At 40.0% G+C, this 16057-nt stretch overlaps 1 protein-coding gene across 4 annotated transcripts in view; it reads left to right on the plus strand.

The window, feature by feature from the left end:
* Positions 1 to 12212, plus strand: part of LOC120568389 (kinesin-associated protein 3-like) — a 49725-nt gene extending 37513 nt beyond the window's left edge. For 2 of the 4 annotated variants that reach the window (XM_039815901.1, XM_039815900.1), the window contains exons 6-21: positions 230 to 371; positions 565 to 664; positions 780 to 904; positions 1026 to 1124; positions 1576 to 1754; positions 2143 to 2305; positions 3636 to 3736; positions 3843 to 3951; positions 4196 to 4308; positions 4511 to 4676; positions 5648 to 5773; positions 6175 to 6273; positions 6907 to 6992; positions 7618 to 7780; positions 10185 to 10269; positions 11366 to 12212. In XM_039815901.1, coding sequence (XP_039671835.1) covers positions 230 to 371; positions 565 to 664; positions 780 to 904; positions 1026 to 1124; positions 1576 to 1754; positions 2143 to 2305; positions 3636 to 3736; positions 3843 to 3951; positions 4196 to 4308; positions 4511 to 4676; positions 5648 to 5773; positions 6175 to 6273; positions 6907 to 6992; positions 7618 to 7780; positions 10185 to 10269; positions 11366 to 11468 — 1959 coding nt within the window. In that variant the 3' untranslated portion in view covers positions 11469 to 12212. The other 2 variants (XM_039815902.1, XM_039815903.1) reach the window with 2 other exon arrangements.
* Positions 12213 to 16057: the final 3845 nt, after the last annotated feature.

Raw genomic sequence — 16057 nt, forward strand, 5'->3', positions numbered from 1 at the left:
TCTCTAACCTGAGACCAACACCAAATTTAAGGCCTCTCTATCATGCAATTATCTATGACTTTTCATGTATTTATGTCTATTTAATCTAATTAACAATATGGCTGGTGAAAGACTTAAACCTAAAAGCTTCAAATCTCATGTTTATTGCTAACTGAAATAGTTTCATGTCTTGTGATTAGTAAATAGCAGTGTGTGTCTGTGTTATTTTTTATTTTTTTTGCCTGTGTAGTTAAATGAGGAAGCCAGTATAACCAGAGTGGATGAGTATATTGAGCTGCTCTATGAAGGCATCCCAGAGAAGATCAGAGGCTCTGCTCTCATTCTGCAGCTCGCCCGCAACCCTGATAACCTGGAGGAGCTGCTACACAATGGTATAGTTTAATTCTGCTTATACCAATGTTTAGCAAAGTAGCTCATACCTACATTTACATGATTATTTTACTTAATAGCTAAAGATATGATACATTTTGCCCTGATTAAGCCAATCAAAGGGAGTGTTTGTGATGTCTTCTCTCCGTGCGTGTCTGTGTGTGTCTGTGTGTGTGTGTGTGTGTGTCTGTGTAGAGGCAGCCTTAGGTGCTCTGGCCAGAGTATTGAGGGAGGACTGGAAACAGAGTGTCGAGCTTGCTACCATCATCATTTACATCTTCTTCTGCTTCTCCAGGTAACACACACACACCCACACACACTGGCACAGTGGCACACACACATTCCTTAAGCATGTCCTACTGTTCTACTCCATCCTTTTTACGTAGTGCGTCTCTTCTCCTCTCCTCCAGTTTCGCCCAGTTTCACGGAGTGGTGAGTCATTATAAAATAGGTGCGTTGTGTATGAGCGTGGTGGAGCATGAGCTGAAGAGACATGATGTGTGGCGTGAGGAGCTACGCAAGAAAAACAAGGCTTATATCCTTTTATCTGCTGTCATTTGCTTATAACATTTGGGCTGACCGTTATTAGCTGTCTACCCTCCTCCTGTATAGTTTACCGGACTTACTTTGTGTTCCTTAACACTCAATTTGTGTACGTGAGTCGGCACCAGAGAATGGCTCCCTAAGAAGAGACCAGGACAAAGCTGTGAGAAAATACCATGGCCTTCTGTCCAAACAGGAACAGCTGCTCAGAGGTGGACTGGCCTTTCAACTCTCAAATCACTTTTTTTTTAAATTTTTTTAATTTTTTTTGTCATAAGTAGCGATAACACCAGAGCTGCTATTTTTGTTTTCTGTGATGTAAATGCAGTGTTGATGCAAAATTAAAATTAGAAAAAGTGCATTCCTTGTCACATCCCAGCAACTTGTATTTCAGTAGTAATACATTATGACTTTCTCACCCATATTTACACCTTTTTGTAGAGTAGTGCTTAATCATAACCACATTATCTCCACCAGTGTGAAAGCAGCATTAGTAATGTTTCTCTTTCTCTTTTTTGAATGAAAAGTATAATTGAATATTTCTTGGCTTTGTATTCTTTTTAATTGTAACCAAAGAATGCTACCAGAAATGAGAAGTTGCTTATATTATCTCTCCTGTTTCTTATATCTTCCTGTCTTTCTATCCCTTTAACTGTCTCTCAGTGTCTCTTTACCTCCTGTTGAACCTTGCTGAGGACACTAGGACGGAGCTGAAGATGAGGAATAAAAACATTGTCGGGCTGCTCGTCAAAGTTCTTGAACGGGATGACGAGGAGCTGCTGGTCCTGGTGGTTTCATTCCTCAAAAAACTGTCCATCTTCCTGGAGAACAAGAATGACATGGTGAGTGGCCGGTTTGGATCAATGGTAGAGCAGGCGCACATGTACTGCGAGGTTTATACCTTGACGCAGAGGTCCAGGGTTCGAATCCGATCTGTGACGACTTCCTGCATGTCTTTCCCCCTTTCTCACCTAGCTGTCCTATCAAAAATTAAAGGTGGAAAAGCCCAAAAAATAATCTTTAAAAAAAAAGAATGACATGGCGAGTGAGAGATGTACTTACTGTAAGAAAGTACCCTGTTAGACGAATGGTGCGAGCAGGGACAGAGGAAGAACCTAAAATATCATTTTATGTATGTGTGTCAAGCGGCAACCTCCGGAGCTGAAAAATGAAGCCAACGCGAAGTGCCAAAAACTGCAGTTCATTAAAACCTTTGTTTGTGATTCGCAGGCTGAGGTGGATACTGTGGAACGATTGGCGCGTCTTGTTCCCTGTGACCACGAAGACCTGCTGAACCTGACTCTGCGTCTGCTGCTCAACCTCTCCTTTGACTCTGGACTCCGAGCCAAGATGGTGGAAGTTGGACTGTTACCTAAATTGACTGCCTTGCTGGGTAACAGTGCACACTAACATAGTGGCATATAATATATCCTGTCTATATTGCATGTACAGTACATTGTGCTTTATCCACAGTACCATAGCCATGTGATTTATAACTACCTCTACGGAGACCATAATGTTGAGTTTAGAGCCAAGCTTGCTGCTCTATGAATAGAAGTGCCGGTCAGTCTGTACACCGTTTTGGTCCAGACCGAAATATCTTTTAAACTACTTCAAGGATGGCCATGACATTTTTGTACAGACATTCATGGTCCCCAGAGGATGAATCCTGATTATTTTGCTGTGAAATGTGGTACATACTGTTAGGGCTGGGCGATATGGAGAAAATCAGATATGGCGATATTCTTGTCCTAATACCTCAATGTCGATATTGTAGCGATATTATAGGGTTGACAATTGGTGCTTTAACAAAATATCTTCACAATGAGATTTAAGATAAATAATGTTCAGTAATGTAGATATAATGACTAAGTGGGTAAAGGTAAAAATAATAGAAGAGCTAGAACAGTCTGGTAAGTTCAGAAAATGACATCACTTTACTGTAATGCAGCCTTTAAAACCAGGAAAAGACAACACTTAAGCCATATTACGATATTACGATTTCCAAAATCTAAGACGATATCTAGTCTCATATCACGATATCGATATAATATCGATATATCGCCCAGCCCTACATACTGTATGTCCGTGGTGCTCAGAGGATGAATACTACTGACTTTGGAGATCCTCTGACCTTTCCTCCAGCGCCCCCATGAGGATGACTTTTGGGATTTTGAGTAACAACTGTTAGATAGATAGATGGTTAGTTGCCAGTTAATTTGGTGCAGACATTCAAGTTCCCACCGGCTTAATTGTTTTAATTAATTGAATTTTGATTAGGTGGCATTATCAGATCAACATTTGCCAGCCACGTGTCCAATACTCGCAAGATAGTTAAAAGATGTGGGGCGCCCAGATAGCTCAGTTGGTGGAGCAGGCGCCCATATATAGAGGTTTACTCCTCGTCGCAGCGGGCCGGGTTTGACTCCGACCTGCGGCCCTTTGCTGCATGTCATTCCCCCCTTTCATGTCTTCATCTGTCCTGTCAAAAATAAAGGCCGAAAATGCCCCAAAAAATAATCTTAAAAAAAAAGATAGTTAAAAGACCTGTAAGATGGTGAACATGGTGTAAACATTATACTGCTTAACATCTGCATGCTAGCGAGGTGTTGATTCCCATAATATTGTTAGATGGTAGTGATTTATTTTTCAATTCCAATTGCCATTTGTGGTCAGTATTTGAGGAGTCTAAATATCTTGATCTGATGTTTGTCGTCCTGCAGGTGATGAGAACAACCGTCAGGTAGCCATGCGTATCCTGTATCACATCAGCATCGACGACCGCTTTAAGGGCATGTTTGTTTACACTGACTGCATACCTCAGGTACGATAACGTCCACTGAAAATCACTCTAAAGAAATTTGAGGAATATAATTCAACATTGTTCAACATTGACAACACAAGTTGTATGTCTCTTTGTGTCTGTCTAGCTAATGCAAATGCTGTATGAGCACGGTGAGGAGGAAACCGAAGCTGAGCTCATCTCCATCTGCATCAACCTGGCTGCAAACAAGAGGAATGCACAACTCATGTGTGAAGGTAAATTTATCTGAGTTGCATTTTATGTATGTCCAGATAATGGCTCACTGACTCTATAAATTCCTCCAGACTACTGACACTTTTTCCACAAGTAGATCTTCCATTGTCTGTCAGCCGTGGTGTTGTACTATTGAGTTGAGTCTTGAGTTCTGTATGCAACCCTATTTTAGTGATCTGTGATTATTGGAAAAACAATACTTCTGTTTCACCGTGCAAGAGTCTCTTTGTGTCTCTCTGTCTGTAGGAAACGGGTTGAAGATGCTCATGAAGAGAGCTCTGAAGATGAAAGACTGCCTTCTGATGAAGATGATCAGAAACATCTCACAACATGACGGACCAACCAAATCAGTGTTCATAGTGAGTTATTAACACACAATAAAAAAAACGCTCCCAAAAAACATAAAACCAGGTGTTTTTCGTAAAAAAATTGTTTCTTTGTGAATAGAACAAAACAAAATCAGGTGCACAAACTGGCAGATTCAACAAAGCATAACCAAGTACCGCTTGCTAGCGAAGAGCTAATTTAAATTATGTGAATGATTTCTTCTGTCTCTGTCAGGACTACGTCGGTGACCTGGCAGCAGAGATCCGTGCAGAGGAAGAGGAGGAGTGGGTTCTGGAGTGTCTGGGCACGCTGGCCAACCTCACCATCCCTGACCTGGACTGGGAGTTGGTGCTGAAGGAGTACAACCTGGTACCCTACCTAAAAGACAGACTTAAACCAGGTACTGATTAATTTAGAGAATACACATAAGGCAAATGTATGAACTTCAGAATATCGCTTAATTATAATGTGTACCAGTTTTATAGCCCAACTGGTATAGTTATATACGTTTTTTTTTTATTTGATTTAATTAAAACGGAATGAAACGTCATGATTGACAGCTGTGATTGACTTGTGATTGGTCGGCTCCACCGTTCGATCACTACTGCAGACTTTGGCTCAAAAATTACAAGATGGCAGCGCCCGTATCCAGAATATTTTGGCTTCACTGTTGTACAATGGGAGGAAGTGGAGACCCGTCATCCATCTTTATATCTTATATACTTTATCTATGGTATAGCCACACATTTAGTAAAGATATGTTTGCAATGGCATATACATGTATGTAGCATATACTGTATGCAAAGAACAACAACAACAAATGGCAGCGATGTATCTTTAATTGGCTTTAGTGTACTTATATAATTACAATTTCTTTCAAGTTTGTTTTATTTGTTTGTATTCATAGTTATTTAAAAAAAAGTTAAATTCTGAATGTACTGTTATCATATTGCTATAATCTGTTTAATAAGTTTAATATTATAGTGTATATCCTACCTCAGAAATATCTCACTCTCATTCTCACAACTCTTAAGGATTCCAAATACTCGTATCATTATAACTCATATTAAAGTGTGTGTATAAACATATATCCTCTGACATTTCATTATTGGGTTTTTATTAACCTCAAATATCAGTTTCAACCTTAAAAATCCAACATCAGTCAGGCTCTAGTAAATGGCCACCAAAACTACTAGATTTTGTTCAGTGTGTTCAGTTCTCCTGCTCTGTGTGTTCTTTTTAAAGCCTCCATTCATCACTTGGGATGCTGTTTTTCACTGCAGCGAATTTTCTACTACAACAGTTTTGATCACACATTTAATAATGTTTCACCTTGTGAGGTTCATTTCTTTCATGGTTTGTGTGTCTCAGGCTCAGCAGAGGATGACCTCATCCTGGAGGTGGTGATAATGATTGGAACAGTTTCCATGGATGACGCCTGTGCCGCCATGTTGGCTAAATCTGGCATTATTCCTGCCCTCATCGAGCTACTGAATGGTAACACACGGACGGACACACACACACACACACACACACACACACACACACACACACACACACACACACACACACACACACAGGCACACCTGTGGTTTAGATCAAGATGTCATGTTTTAGACTCATGAACAGTGAGTGATAAAGGTTTTCACACCTTTTTTGATATTTTGAATTTCCAGATGTCAGTGTGTGTGTGTCTTGTGTAAAGGTCTTAAGGTACAGATGTACTCAATACAATAACCCAATGACCTTAAGGTAATAGAAAAGGCTGCTCATTTATAACTATATATATTAAAAACCAAAATAAATGTATAGTAGTATAGTGCTCACAGGCAATATGAAATGTCAGACCTGCTAAGAGATATCATACTACCATATGTTCTTCTGTTTGTTGAATGTAGCCCAACAGGAGGATGATGAGTTTGTGTGTCAGATCGTCTACGTCTTCTACCAGATGGTGTTTCACCAAGCTACACGAGACGTCATCATCAAAGACACCCGTATCCTTCCCACAGAGCTATCTGTCTACTTCGTACTTAAAGGGACTGCACTCGACATTCAGAACATGAATATAGCAGTAAACAAATATTTGCTACGTAAGATATAGTGGAATGATGGCGTCCTCAGCAGAGAATAGCGTCACACTCCCTCTGTGTGTTTTATAATCTGAGCTTCTCTGTTCTTTGTTTTGATAGCCAGTCTGGCCTCACGTACATGTTAGTTCATGTGGCCGTAAAAAAAACGACTGTGTGTGAGAGCCATGTGGAGCCCGCTGTTTTTTTCCTGTATTTCGAGTACAGCCCCTTTTTAAATTTGAATGAGAATCTTTTTTCTTTTTTTTTTAAGGTTATTTTTTGGGCATTGTTAAGCCTTTATTGACCGGACAGCTGAAGAAATGAAAGGGGAGAGAGAAGGGGAATGACACGCAGCAAAGGGCCGCAGGTCGAAGTCGAACCCGGGCCCGCTGCGTCGTGGAGTAAACCTCTATATATGGGCGCACGCTCTACCAACTGAGCTATCCGGGCGCCAGAATCGATGAGAATCTTGCTGAAGTTGAGGCGAGACAGGTTTCACGCTGTAAAATCATACACCACCACCCTCGGAAGAATTTCTTTCTTTAACCTTCTCTGTAGAGGCTCCAGCCTACCTCATAGATCTGATGCATGACAAGAATGCCGAGATCAGAAAAGTGTGTGACAACACCCTCGATATTATTGCTGTAAGTGAAACACACACACACATTGCTGCTGGGTAGCAGGTACGAGGTAGCAACTTTAAGGGCAGAATGAGTAGGATTTGCCTGTTGTGGTTTGTAAGCACAACATTCAAAGTTGGCCCCATCCTTTCCGGCACAACGACACTAGCCAGCGAGTTTAGCGATCTTCAGTCTAGCCAACTAATGGGCATAGTATTTGTGTCCAGACAGGAGCTTCCCGAGCTTAGGGCGACAGCGATTAGTGAGCCAGGGCCGAACAGAGCCCTGGAAGAGAAGAGGCTGAGGAGTGGCAACTGGAGGCAGAGGCCGGCGAGGGGCAGAGAAACGTCCAGAAACGTCCTGAACGCAGCAAAATGAAAAGAAAATGAGAAGATACAGGCATAGGGAAGGGTCTCTGCACATACAGACACCGCCACACACTTTTGGTCAAGTGATGATTGAGAGGGATTATTTTTGTACAGGTCTATACATTGTTTTTAGGAAAACCCTACTACTCATTGTGCCTTTAAGTAACAAAAGTTACACATCAGAGAGAGTTAATTTTTTTTAATAACAACTAGAAACACTGCTTCCTGTCTTTGTCTGTAGGTTGTTCTCTAATTTATTTACACTTTTCTTCATCTTCCAGGAGTACGATGAAGAGTGGGGGAGGAAAATTCAGTCAGAGAAGTTCCGTTTCCATAACAACCAGTGGCTGGAGATGGTCGAGAGTCGCCAAGCTGATGAGTCTGAACCATATCTCTACGATAACGATAACGACAACGACAGGACTGATCTCTTCTATAGCGCAGGTACACACACACACACACACGCCAAGCACTGGTCCATCCATGTAGAATAACCATGCTGGTCATTTCATCTTGTATTCTGAATTATCAAGTTTACCACGATCATTTAAAGTCATGGTACCAACAGATCTTTGCGCTGGTTTTAATAAATTAATTTTTCAGCATGATGTATTTGAAAATTCACACCAGACGTGACATGTCAGCAGCACAAAGTTCTATAGGAGCGTCTGTTTATGTATTGATTGATTAATTAATTAATTGATTGATTGATTAATTAATGTAATAGAAACACTGAAGCTGTTGGTGTCGGTGTGGATTGACTCTGAATTGAAGCTATAATGTTGAGATGATGTACAGTAGTGCAGTGCAGTACTCATTGAGTGATGGGGGAAACTAAGTTTAAGTTTATTTTATTGATATAGCAGGGCTCGACATTAAGGCTTGTCCGCTTGTCCGGGACAAGTGGATTTTTTGTAGGGCAAGTGGAAGAGAAATTTACTTGTCCCACTGGACAAGTTAAAACTCAAACAAAATAAAATGCCATGTAAGTTCACGTTATGTGCCACTCATTACGTCTATGTTACCGATTTGAAACGATACATTTTTCCCCCCGCAATCCGGGGCAGCGGACCCAGCGGTAGTGGTCAGCGGGCCGCTAACGTTAGACCTAGCCCGCTGTTCAGCTCGTTCTCTGTAAGCGATGCAGCATGAAAGCACGGCGAACCTGCCGGTGTTAGTTAGCTAATGTTAGCTTGCTAACTCCGCCTTAACGTTACCTCCTCGCCACATCGTTGACAGAAAACGAGAGACCCGATGCTAATACGGCACCGGTGCCTTAATGACCGTTATCTACCGGACCGAATTGCAACGCAAATTTCGGTGCCACTGAAATGCCAGCGCTTCTCTCTGATGCTCCGAAAACGGACGAGGGAACCTAAACATCGCCGCATGTCACGCTAGTTAACATTACACTTGGCAGCAAGTAACGTTAACCTACGGATAACTAGCAGCTAGAGTAAACCATTGGAGTAAACACGGTTAAAATGCTGACAGCTAAACGGTGTAAAAGTGTGTCTGTCTGTATTTCACTGGAGAGGAACGTATGACGTTGTAGCTGCTGTTGTCGAAAACACAGATGTTGCGTTCACTTGAAATTGGCCTCACCATACTCGTGCTGCATTCAAAGCTGTTGTAAAATACCCTTTTCCAATCCAGTGGTCGTTTTTGCCGTTCTATAATGTCGTTTTTTTGTGCTCCTTTTTGAAACAAATAAATAAATAACATGCTGATTAAATATCAGGTAATAATCAACTGTAAAGTAGCTACAGCTTTTAAAGGATCTCTAAATCAGCCTCTGCTGGGTAGAAATTAGTGAAATTGTATAAAAAAAAAATAGTTAACACCAACATTAAGTGGCAAAATCCATTGTTATGTCTACAAAATTATTTTAGATATAGTATAAGTTCAAGTTTAAGTCACCACTACGTCTGGTAAAAATATTGACTTAGTATCTCAGAATATAAACTAAGAATCTCAAAGTAATGAGAAAATGTAAAATATTGCTTTAGAATCTCAATATATTGACTATCTCAATATATTGACTTATCTTAAAATATTGACTTAGTATCTCAATATATTGACTTATCCCAAAATATTGACTTAGTATCTCTATATACAGATTTAGTAACTCAGAATATTGACTAAGAATCTCAAACCAATGAGAACATTTAAAATATTGACTTACAATCTTAATAAATTGACTCAACATCTCAAAGTTTCGACTTAGTATCTCAATATATTGACTTAGTAACTTAGAATATTGACTGGGAATCTGAAAGTAATGATAAACTTTAAAATACTGACTTAGAATCTCAATATATTGACTTCTGCACACCGGCGTGCAACATATTACTTTGTATTCTGGAGTCTGGAGATCCTTTTTTCTTGTTGAATGGGAAATCTATTGTTGGGGCACTTTTGTTTCTACTGTTTCAACTGAATTGTATTAATGCTGATAGTGTTTGGATGCTTTCAACGGTTTGTTCGAATTCTGCATTAGCAAAACAATTTTTTTTTATAAAATGATGACTCTTTACCCGGACAAGTGACTTTTGTGCATGGACAAGTGAAATGTAAATGTACTTGTCCGAAGGACAAAAAGTTAATGTCAAGCCCTGGATATAGCACTTAAAAAAGCAAACACGTTTTGCACCAATGTGCTTCACAAAGACAAAAACATAAAACATAGATGTGTAAATGTATATATATGTTGTGAAAACTACTGTATTACTTACAGTTACAGCTGCTGTAGTAACATTTAGAAAAGACTGCAGATCTGCAACACCAAAGAGCTCGTGAAGAAGCTTATGTCTTGTGTGTGTGCATTTTATCCTGATGTGTCTTTTAGATGGAATAACTCCTGCAGACGGTTCAGTCAGCCCAGATTTCTTCAATGACCTACAGCCTCAAAATGGAGACTTGCTCCATACAGGGTGAGTCAACAAACGCCAGAAACATACAGCTGGTCGAAACTGGTTTGGCTGAGAGAAAAAAAATCAAAGTAACAAATAATTTGTCCAGTGTTACCAGCTTAAACTGTACCAGCAATCAGTGTTGTGCCTGAACTCGTTCATATTTTTGAGCGAACGTGAACTGAACGTACTGTATTACTGCCTGATGAACGTTACCGTGAACTCGTTCATTCTGGTGTCTGTGAACGGCACGCTCTCTCAGTTTAACTTCGTTCAATAGGGTGCCAGATTTCTATAGAGCCTTCTAGGCGAAAACCACGGCTAAAACGCACCGTAAACAGGCCTTCATATGTAGTGGAAAAAACACCCAGTCTGGCAACACCAGCCACCAGTGTCGCACCGCCGCATGACTCATCAAAACAAAAAGCAAAAATCGTACATTTCTGGGCAAACTTTGCCCGCTGGCTTTCAAAAAGAAAATCCGCACTTCAGTCACATCCGCAGCAAACCTGAAACGGCACATTGAACTGAAGCAACATATGGAAAAAAAGAACTATGAACTGGTTCATTTTTGGAACTGTGAACTTAGTTCAAAATGTTGAAGTATGAACTATGAACTGAACTAGTTAATTTTAAAATTTGTGAACTGACCTTTGAACTAGTTCATGTAGAAAGTGAACTTTCCCAACACTGCCAGCAATTAGGAACAACAGCAGGAAGTACTATGCCATTTTCTTCCCCCACAAACAAACAATTCAGAAGAGAATATGGTCAATGAGATTATCTGTCAGTTGTAAATAGCAGACATTGATTATCTAGTAATGCAAACATTTTAAAACAAAACACACACACACACACACACAACCAGACACCAGAGGAAGATGTAATTTTAACTAAAGAAAGTGTCACATGAATTTGGCCAGTTTTAACTTCTATTTATTTATTTATTTGTATTTAATTACATATACATTGTTATCCCTCCTCTCCTGCTAGCAGACTCATTCAGGCCATCCTGAGGCCTCAAGCTGTTTCACCACAATGCAAAGAAACTCTTCCGCTGTCTGATCAGTCTCTGGTTGGGTTCCTGCGTGATGAAAGTAATCTCTCTGTTTTCCAGAGATGGCAACGATGTCTTTGACCAGACCAGCTCATCCCCTGGACGACCAGCTACTGCCTATGGCTTCAGACCTGATGAGCAACCCTTCTACCAGTACTCATAGACACACACACACAGGACGTCCTGTCATCTTAGATCCATTCCCCCATCCACCTCCTGCATGTCCAGATAGATTTAATTTTCACTGAGAAATGTTCTGCCCTCATCCTAAAATTGCCCTAAATCAATACTTCCTTGATTTATTAATGAAGCGGTTGGTGAGTTGAAGCCGCAGCGTTGTGTGTGTGTTTGACCAACCAGGGACGGTCATCCCTGCAAACCCCACCTCGAAAGTTCCTATACTTTCAGAAAGCACTACCCTCCAGTCAGGGACTTTTTTGGGGGGTAAAATAATGTCCCTGGAACTTCATTTAATCCCTGGTCCCTGCGGGCTAAACGCAACGAGTTTCTCAGAAGGTTCCTGGTCCCTGCGGAAAGTTCCTGCGGCCTAAAAGAGCATAAGACATTGATCAAAAAGGCTGAAATACAAAATACTAATGAGGACTGAAACGCTACCACTGCAGATTGAACTAGTTATTAAATAAACTTCAGTTCCATGCAGTCACCTTTCATTACCCATTTTATTCATTCACCATTATGTTAGACCGATAAGTAGTTGTCTTCCTTATCCACTGGCTACAGTCTTCTTATAGTGAGTTGCCAGTGGGTCAGCAAATAATTTAAAGAATGTGAACAGGCTTAACATTTCTAATATATGTTGATACTAGGGCTGTCAATCGATTAAAAAAAATTAACTAATTAATCGCACAATTTGCTGTAGTTAATCGCGATTAATCGCGTTTTTAAAATTGAGAAGCTTGTAGTAATGGATATTTAAATGCTAAATCACTTAACTTTGCAAATATGAAGAGAAAACAAACAAGGAAAGGTTCTGCTAAGTTCAGAATGTTTAATATCTTTCAGAACAACAGCAGCAACAATTTGGCTTATTTAGTCCTGCTGAACGCTGCTGAAACGGCTAGAAACTGTCCGACTTGAGAGCAGATTTTTGTTTAAATTACAATCAAAGATTTAAATTACAATCAAAGATTTAAATTACAATGATTTAAATTATAATCTATATAATATAAATTACAATCTAGGCAGTACTTAATATCATAAATATTATAATATACATAGTGTTTAATCTGAATGACTAAGCAAAGCACATATATCTAAACACAGAAATGCACATCAATATCACTATCAATGTTACACATGAAACCAGTAACCCAAAACCACAAAGGTGTATGTTGGCCTAAAGTGAAAACATTGAGTGTAGTTTTAGATAGCGACGCTGTGCACAGCAATCCATTACCAATGTAAAGCGATTGACTACATTTCCCTTCCAGCACCGCAACCAGGAAGTAGCTTGTGTGACAGTGAGACGCACCAATTTCAAACATTTACTGGAATATAGTCACGGATACTATCGAGTCGACAGCGTTAAACATCAGACTGCAAATAAGGTTTTATCAGCGTGACCAACGTAACAGTTATCAAGCAAACAAATCGCGCACGTACATATCGGCAGCACAGCAGTAGAGCAACAGACAAATCAAACTTAAACCGCAGCTCTATGTAGCGAAACTGCAGCTTACCGGTGGCGCATCTCTCCTGATGAGACAACATGTCGGAACTAGTACTCGGTCCCGTTTATAGCCCGTGCTCATTCATTTCTGGATTCTAACACATCATCTTTTTTCTCTTTTGGGATCTTACTGGTCCATGTTTAAACTCTTGACTGGCCCGTAGGCCTACTTTAATCAGGTAAATCCCTCCTAGAGTAGCGCCGCCTGCTCTTATGGAGACGTATTACGTTTCTCAGCCGCCACATGAAGTAAACAAACACAGCTGCGTTAATTTCGTTAATTTTTTTTAACGAGTTAAATATTAAAAAATTAACGCAAATATTAACGCGTTAATTTTGACAGCCCTAGTTGATACGTTTTTGCATGTTTTCCTATGTAATAATGAACATTTGTTGCCTCTTCAGATCCACTGGGGGGAAAAAAAAACAGTTTGACATCCACCAGTTTCAGTATGAGTAAAAGTTACACAGTCATTTTGTTAACTGCACTACAATGTACATAGCTTTCTTGTCCATCTCACTGTAAAATGGGCACATTGTTGTTAGTGATATTTATAACTTAGGGTGCTTTAACACTGGCAAACATGTCTTCAGCCCAACCTACGCTGACTCAATGAAATCACTCTGGCATTATTCAGATGTTACACAAATCCCTTACTCACTCTAAAGACACAAAGGGCTCTTTAAACAACATCTTTCACATCTGCAGTAGTACTCCTCTCAACAACTGGAAACAGTTTGATGTGCAAAAATCAGGGGACTCCCCTTTAAACCATCTTTGTTACCACGGGCAGGAAATACATGCATGTGGATGTCTTCATGACATCATTAATGACATTTTTAGTGTAGTGGAAAAAAACAAAAGGTGCTTGTTTTCTCGCTTCTTTGCAGCCCACACAGGTGGTCGGGCTCCCCCTCGGTCATGGTTACTTCTCTCTGCCATTATTCTCCATTTCTGCCATGCATGTCAAAACGGGCATCAACCTTGTTTCCAGGCAACAGTGGTCCACAGCTGCTCTTTGGTGAGAAAAGCATGACCACAGATTGGAAAACCCGTCGGAGCAGCAGGCTTAGGACAAAGGGGGACAGTCAAATTCAAGCTGAATATTCAAAAAAGCAAACCCAGTGTGAAAGTGGCCAAAGAAATGTTTGCTCTAAGTGGTAGCTTAAAATGCTGATGTCTTGTGCCAGCTTATGGCTCTGGTCATTTCTGTGGCCACGACTCAGTGTGCTGTATATGTTACTGATGTCCAACTATAACAGTGTTACATTTACTCAGCGAAGGGAAAAGTAGAAACCCTGTCACTGCAGAAGAAGTGGGCCCTCTCTTTCAGCTAGATATACAGTATGTCACTATACACCCCTTATACCAAATCAGTCCCCTTAAACAACAATAGGGTGAACCTGAATGCAGTGTCCATTAAAAGAAGACATCCACTCACCATGTCAGCTTTAACTGCAGGAAGTCACTGCCAGCACATGTAGCAGCTAGCAACAGGGCCAGAAATGGTCCGACACAGCACTCGGTCTCTATTTTTCTGGTCACTGAGTGTGTGAAATCTTCCTGAAATGAACTGGCTTTAAAAGCTCTGAACACCCACACAGGTTTTTCTTTCAGTAAATCAGACTGATTAGACCTCTTCCCAGGAATGTGTGGCTGTGTATAGACTAGTGCTGTCAAACGATTAAAATATTTAATCGCGATTAATCGCATTAATGTCATAGTTAACTCGCAATTAATCGCACATTTTTATCTATTCTAAATGTCCCTAGATTTCTTTTTGTCCCATTATTTTTTTTCTCATTTTAATGCTCTTATCAACATGGAAAAGTGGATCGGCTTGCTTTGTGCTATGGTCGCCTGGCTTTGACGAGGGGGGCGGAGAATTGGCATCAGCTGTGTGCTCGGCCATCAAGTGGTATTTCAGACTGGATGTGCTGCGATGATCGCTCAGTTCACCACGACAAACACACAGATCACTTTGGTCTTGTCAATGGAACCATTTGGCAACTTTTTAAAAGTAAACTTTCCATTCAGAATCTCATTGGCATCCATTTCCATTTCGCCATCCACTCAAAACGTCACGTTAGCCTAGTACTCTTTGGCCGGTTCGAAAGCCCAAACAAATGTGTGCAGCGTGCCGGTTGTTTTGTTTCCGATCTAGCTAGATCCGGTGTGGTGTTGTAGTTTTTCTAACGTTACTCGTTGTTGCAACAGCATGTGAAAAAAACTACAAAGTTTGCTAGGCCAAAAAGAACGTTAATTTCGCGCTAAAAAATTTACACCGTTAAAATGGGTTTGCGTTAACACCGTTAATGACGCGTTTAACTGACAGCACTAATATAGACTGATTGATTGAGAACTTTGTGTGTCTCCTGCTAGCTTTGTTGCACCTGTTAGGGCAGGACAAATGACACCTTCATCATTCTTATTGGGAGATGAACATTTGTGGCCTAATCAATTCCCATCAAAGCTCTGGCCCACCTTCGCTCTGAGCTGAGGTCTAATCAGCCAGAATAACTTGTGTTCCATTCTTGCTGAATAAATAAAAATAAATAAATACATATATATATATATATATATATATATATATATATATATATATATATATATATATATATATATATATATATATATATATATTCTATATCTAGTTCTCTCATGGCTGTTTAAATAGCGAGAAGCCATCTAAATTCTTCATACTACATATTAATAGTATGCAGGTTTAGCCTTCCTACATGTTGAATCATATCCACTAACTCTATTTAATATTCACTACATATTTGGACATTTAACCAGTTGGGATACAGCTTTCATTTGTGCGTGCAGATTAGAGAAGAGCAGTGAGGTTATTCTGCAGAACCTGTTCTGACATAATGAATGTCATCTCGTACATTTACTCTCCAAATATTAAGACACTACATCATTGCTCATAATGCTTTTGGGTTCTCCCAAGACTTTGGGCTATGGGAGGGTGAATGTTTGTGTTATGTCAACTTAAGTCAACATTATTTATATGAGTTCATGTTTCATCAGTACACTTACTGACAAGTAAAATCTA

Source organism: Perca fluviatilis, chromosome 11 (genome assembly GCF_010015445.1).
Source record: "Perca fluviatilis chromosome 11, GENO_Pfluv_1.0, whole genome shotgun sequence".
Classification (NCBI taxonomy): domain Eukaryota; kingdom Metazoa; phylum Chordata; class Actinopteri; order Perciformes; family Percidae; genus Perca; species Perca fluviatilis.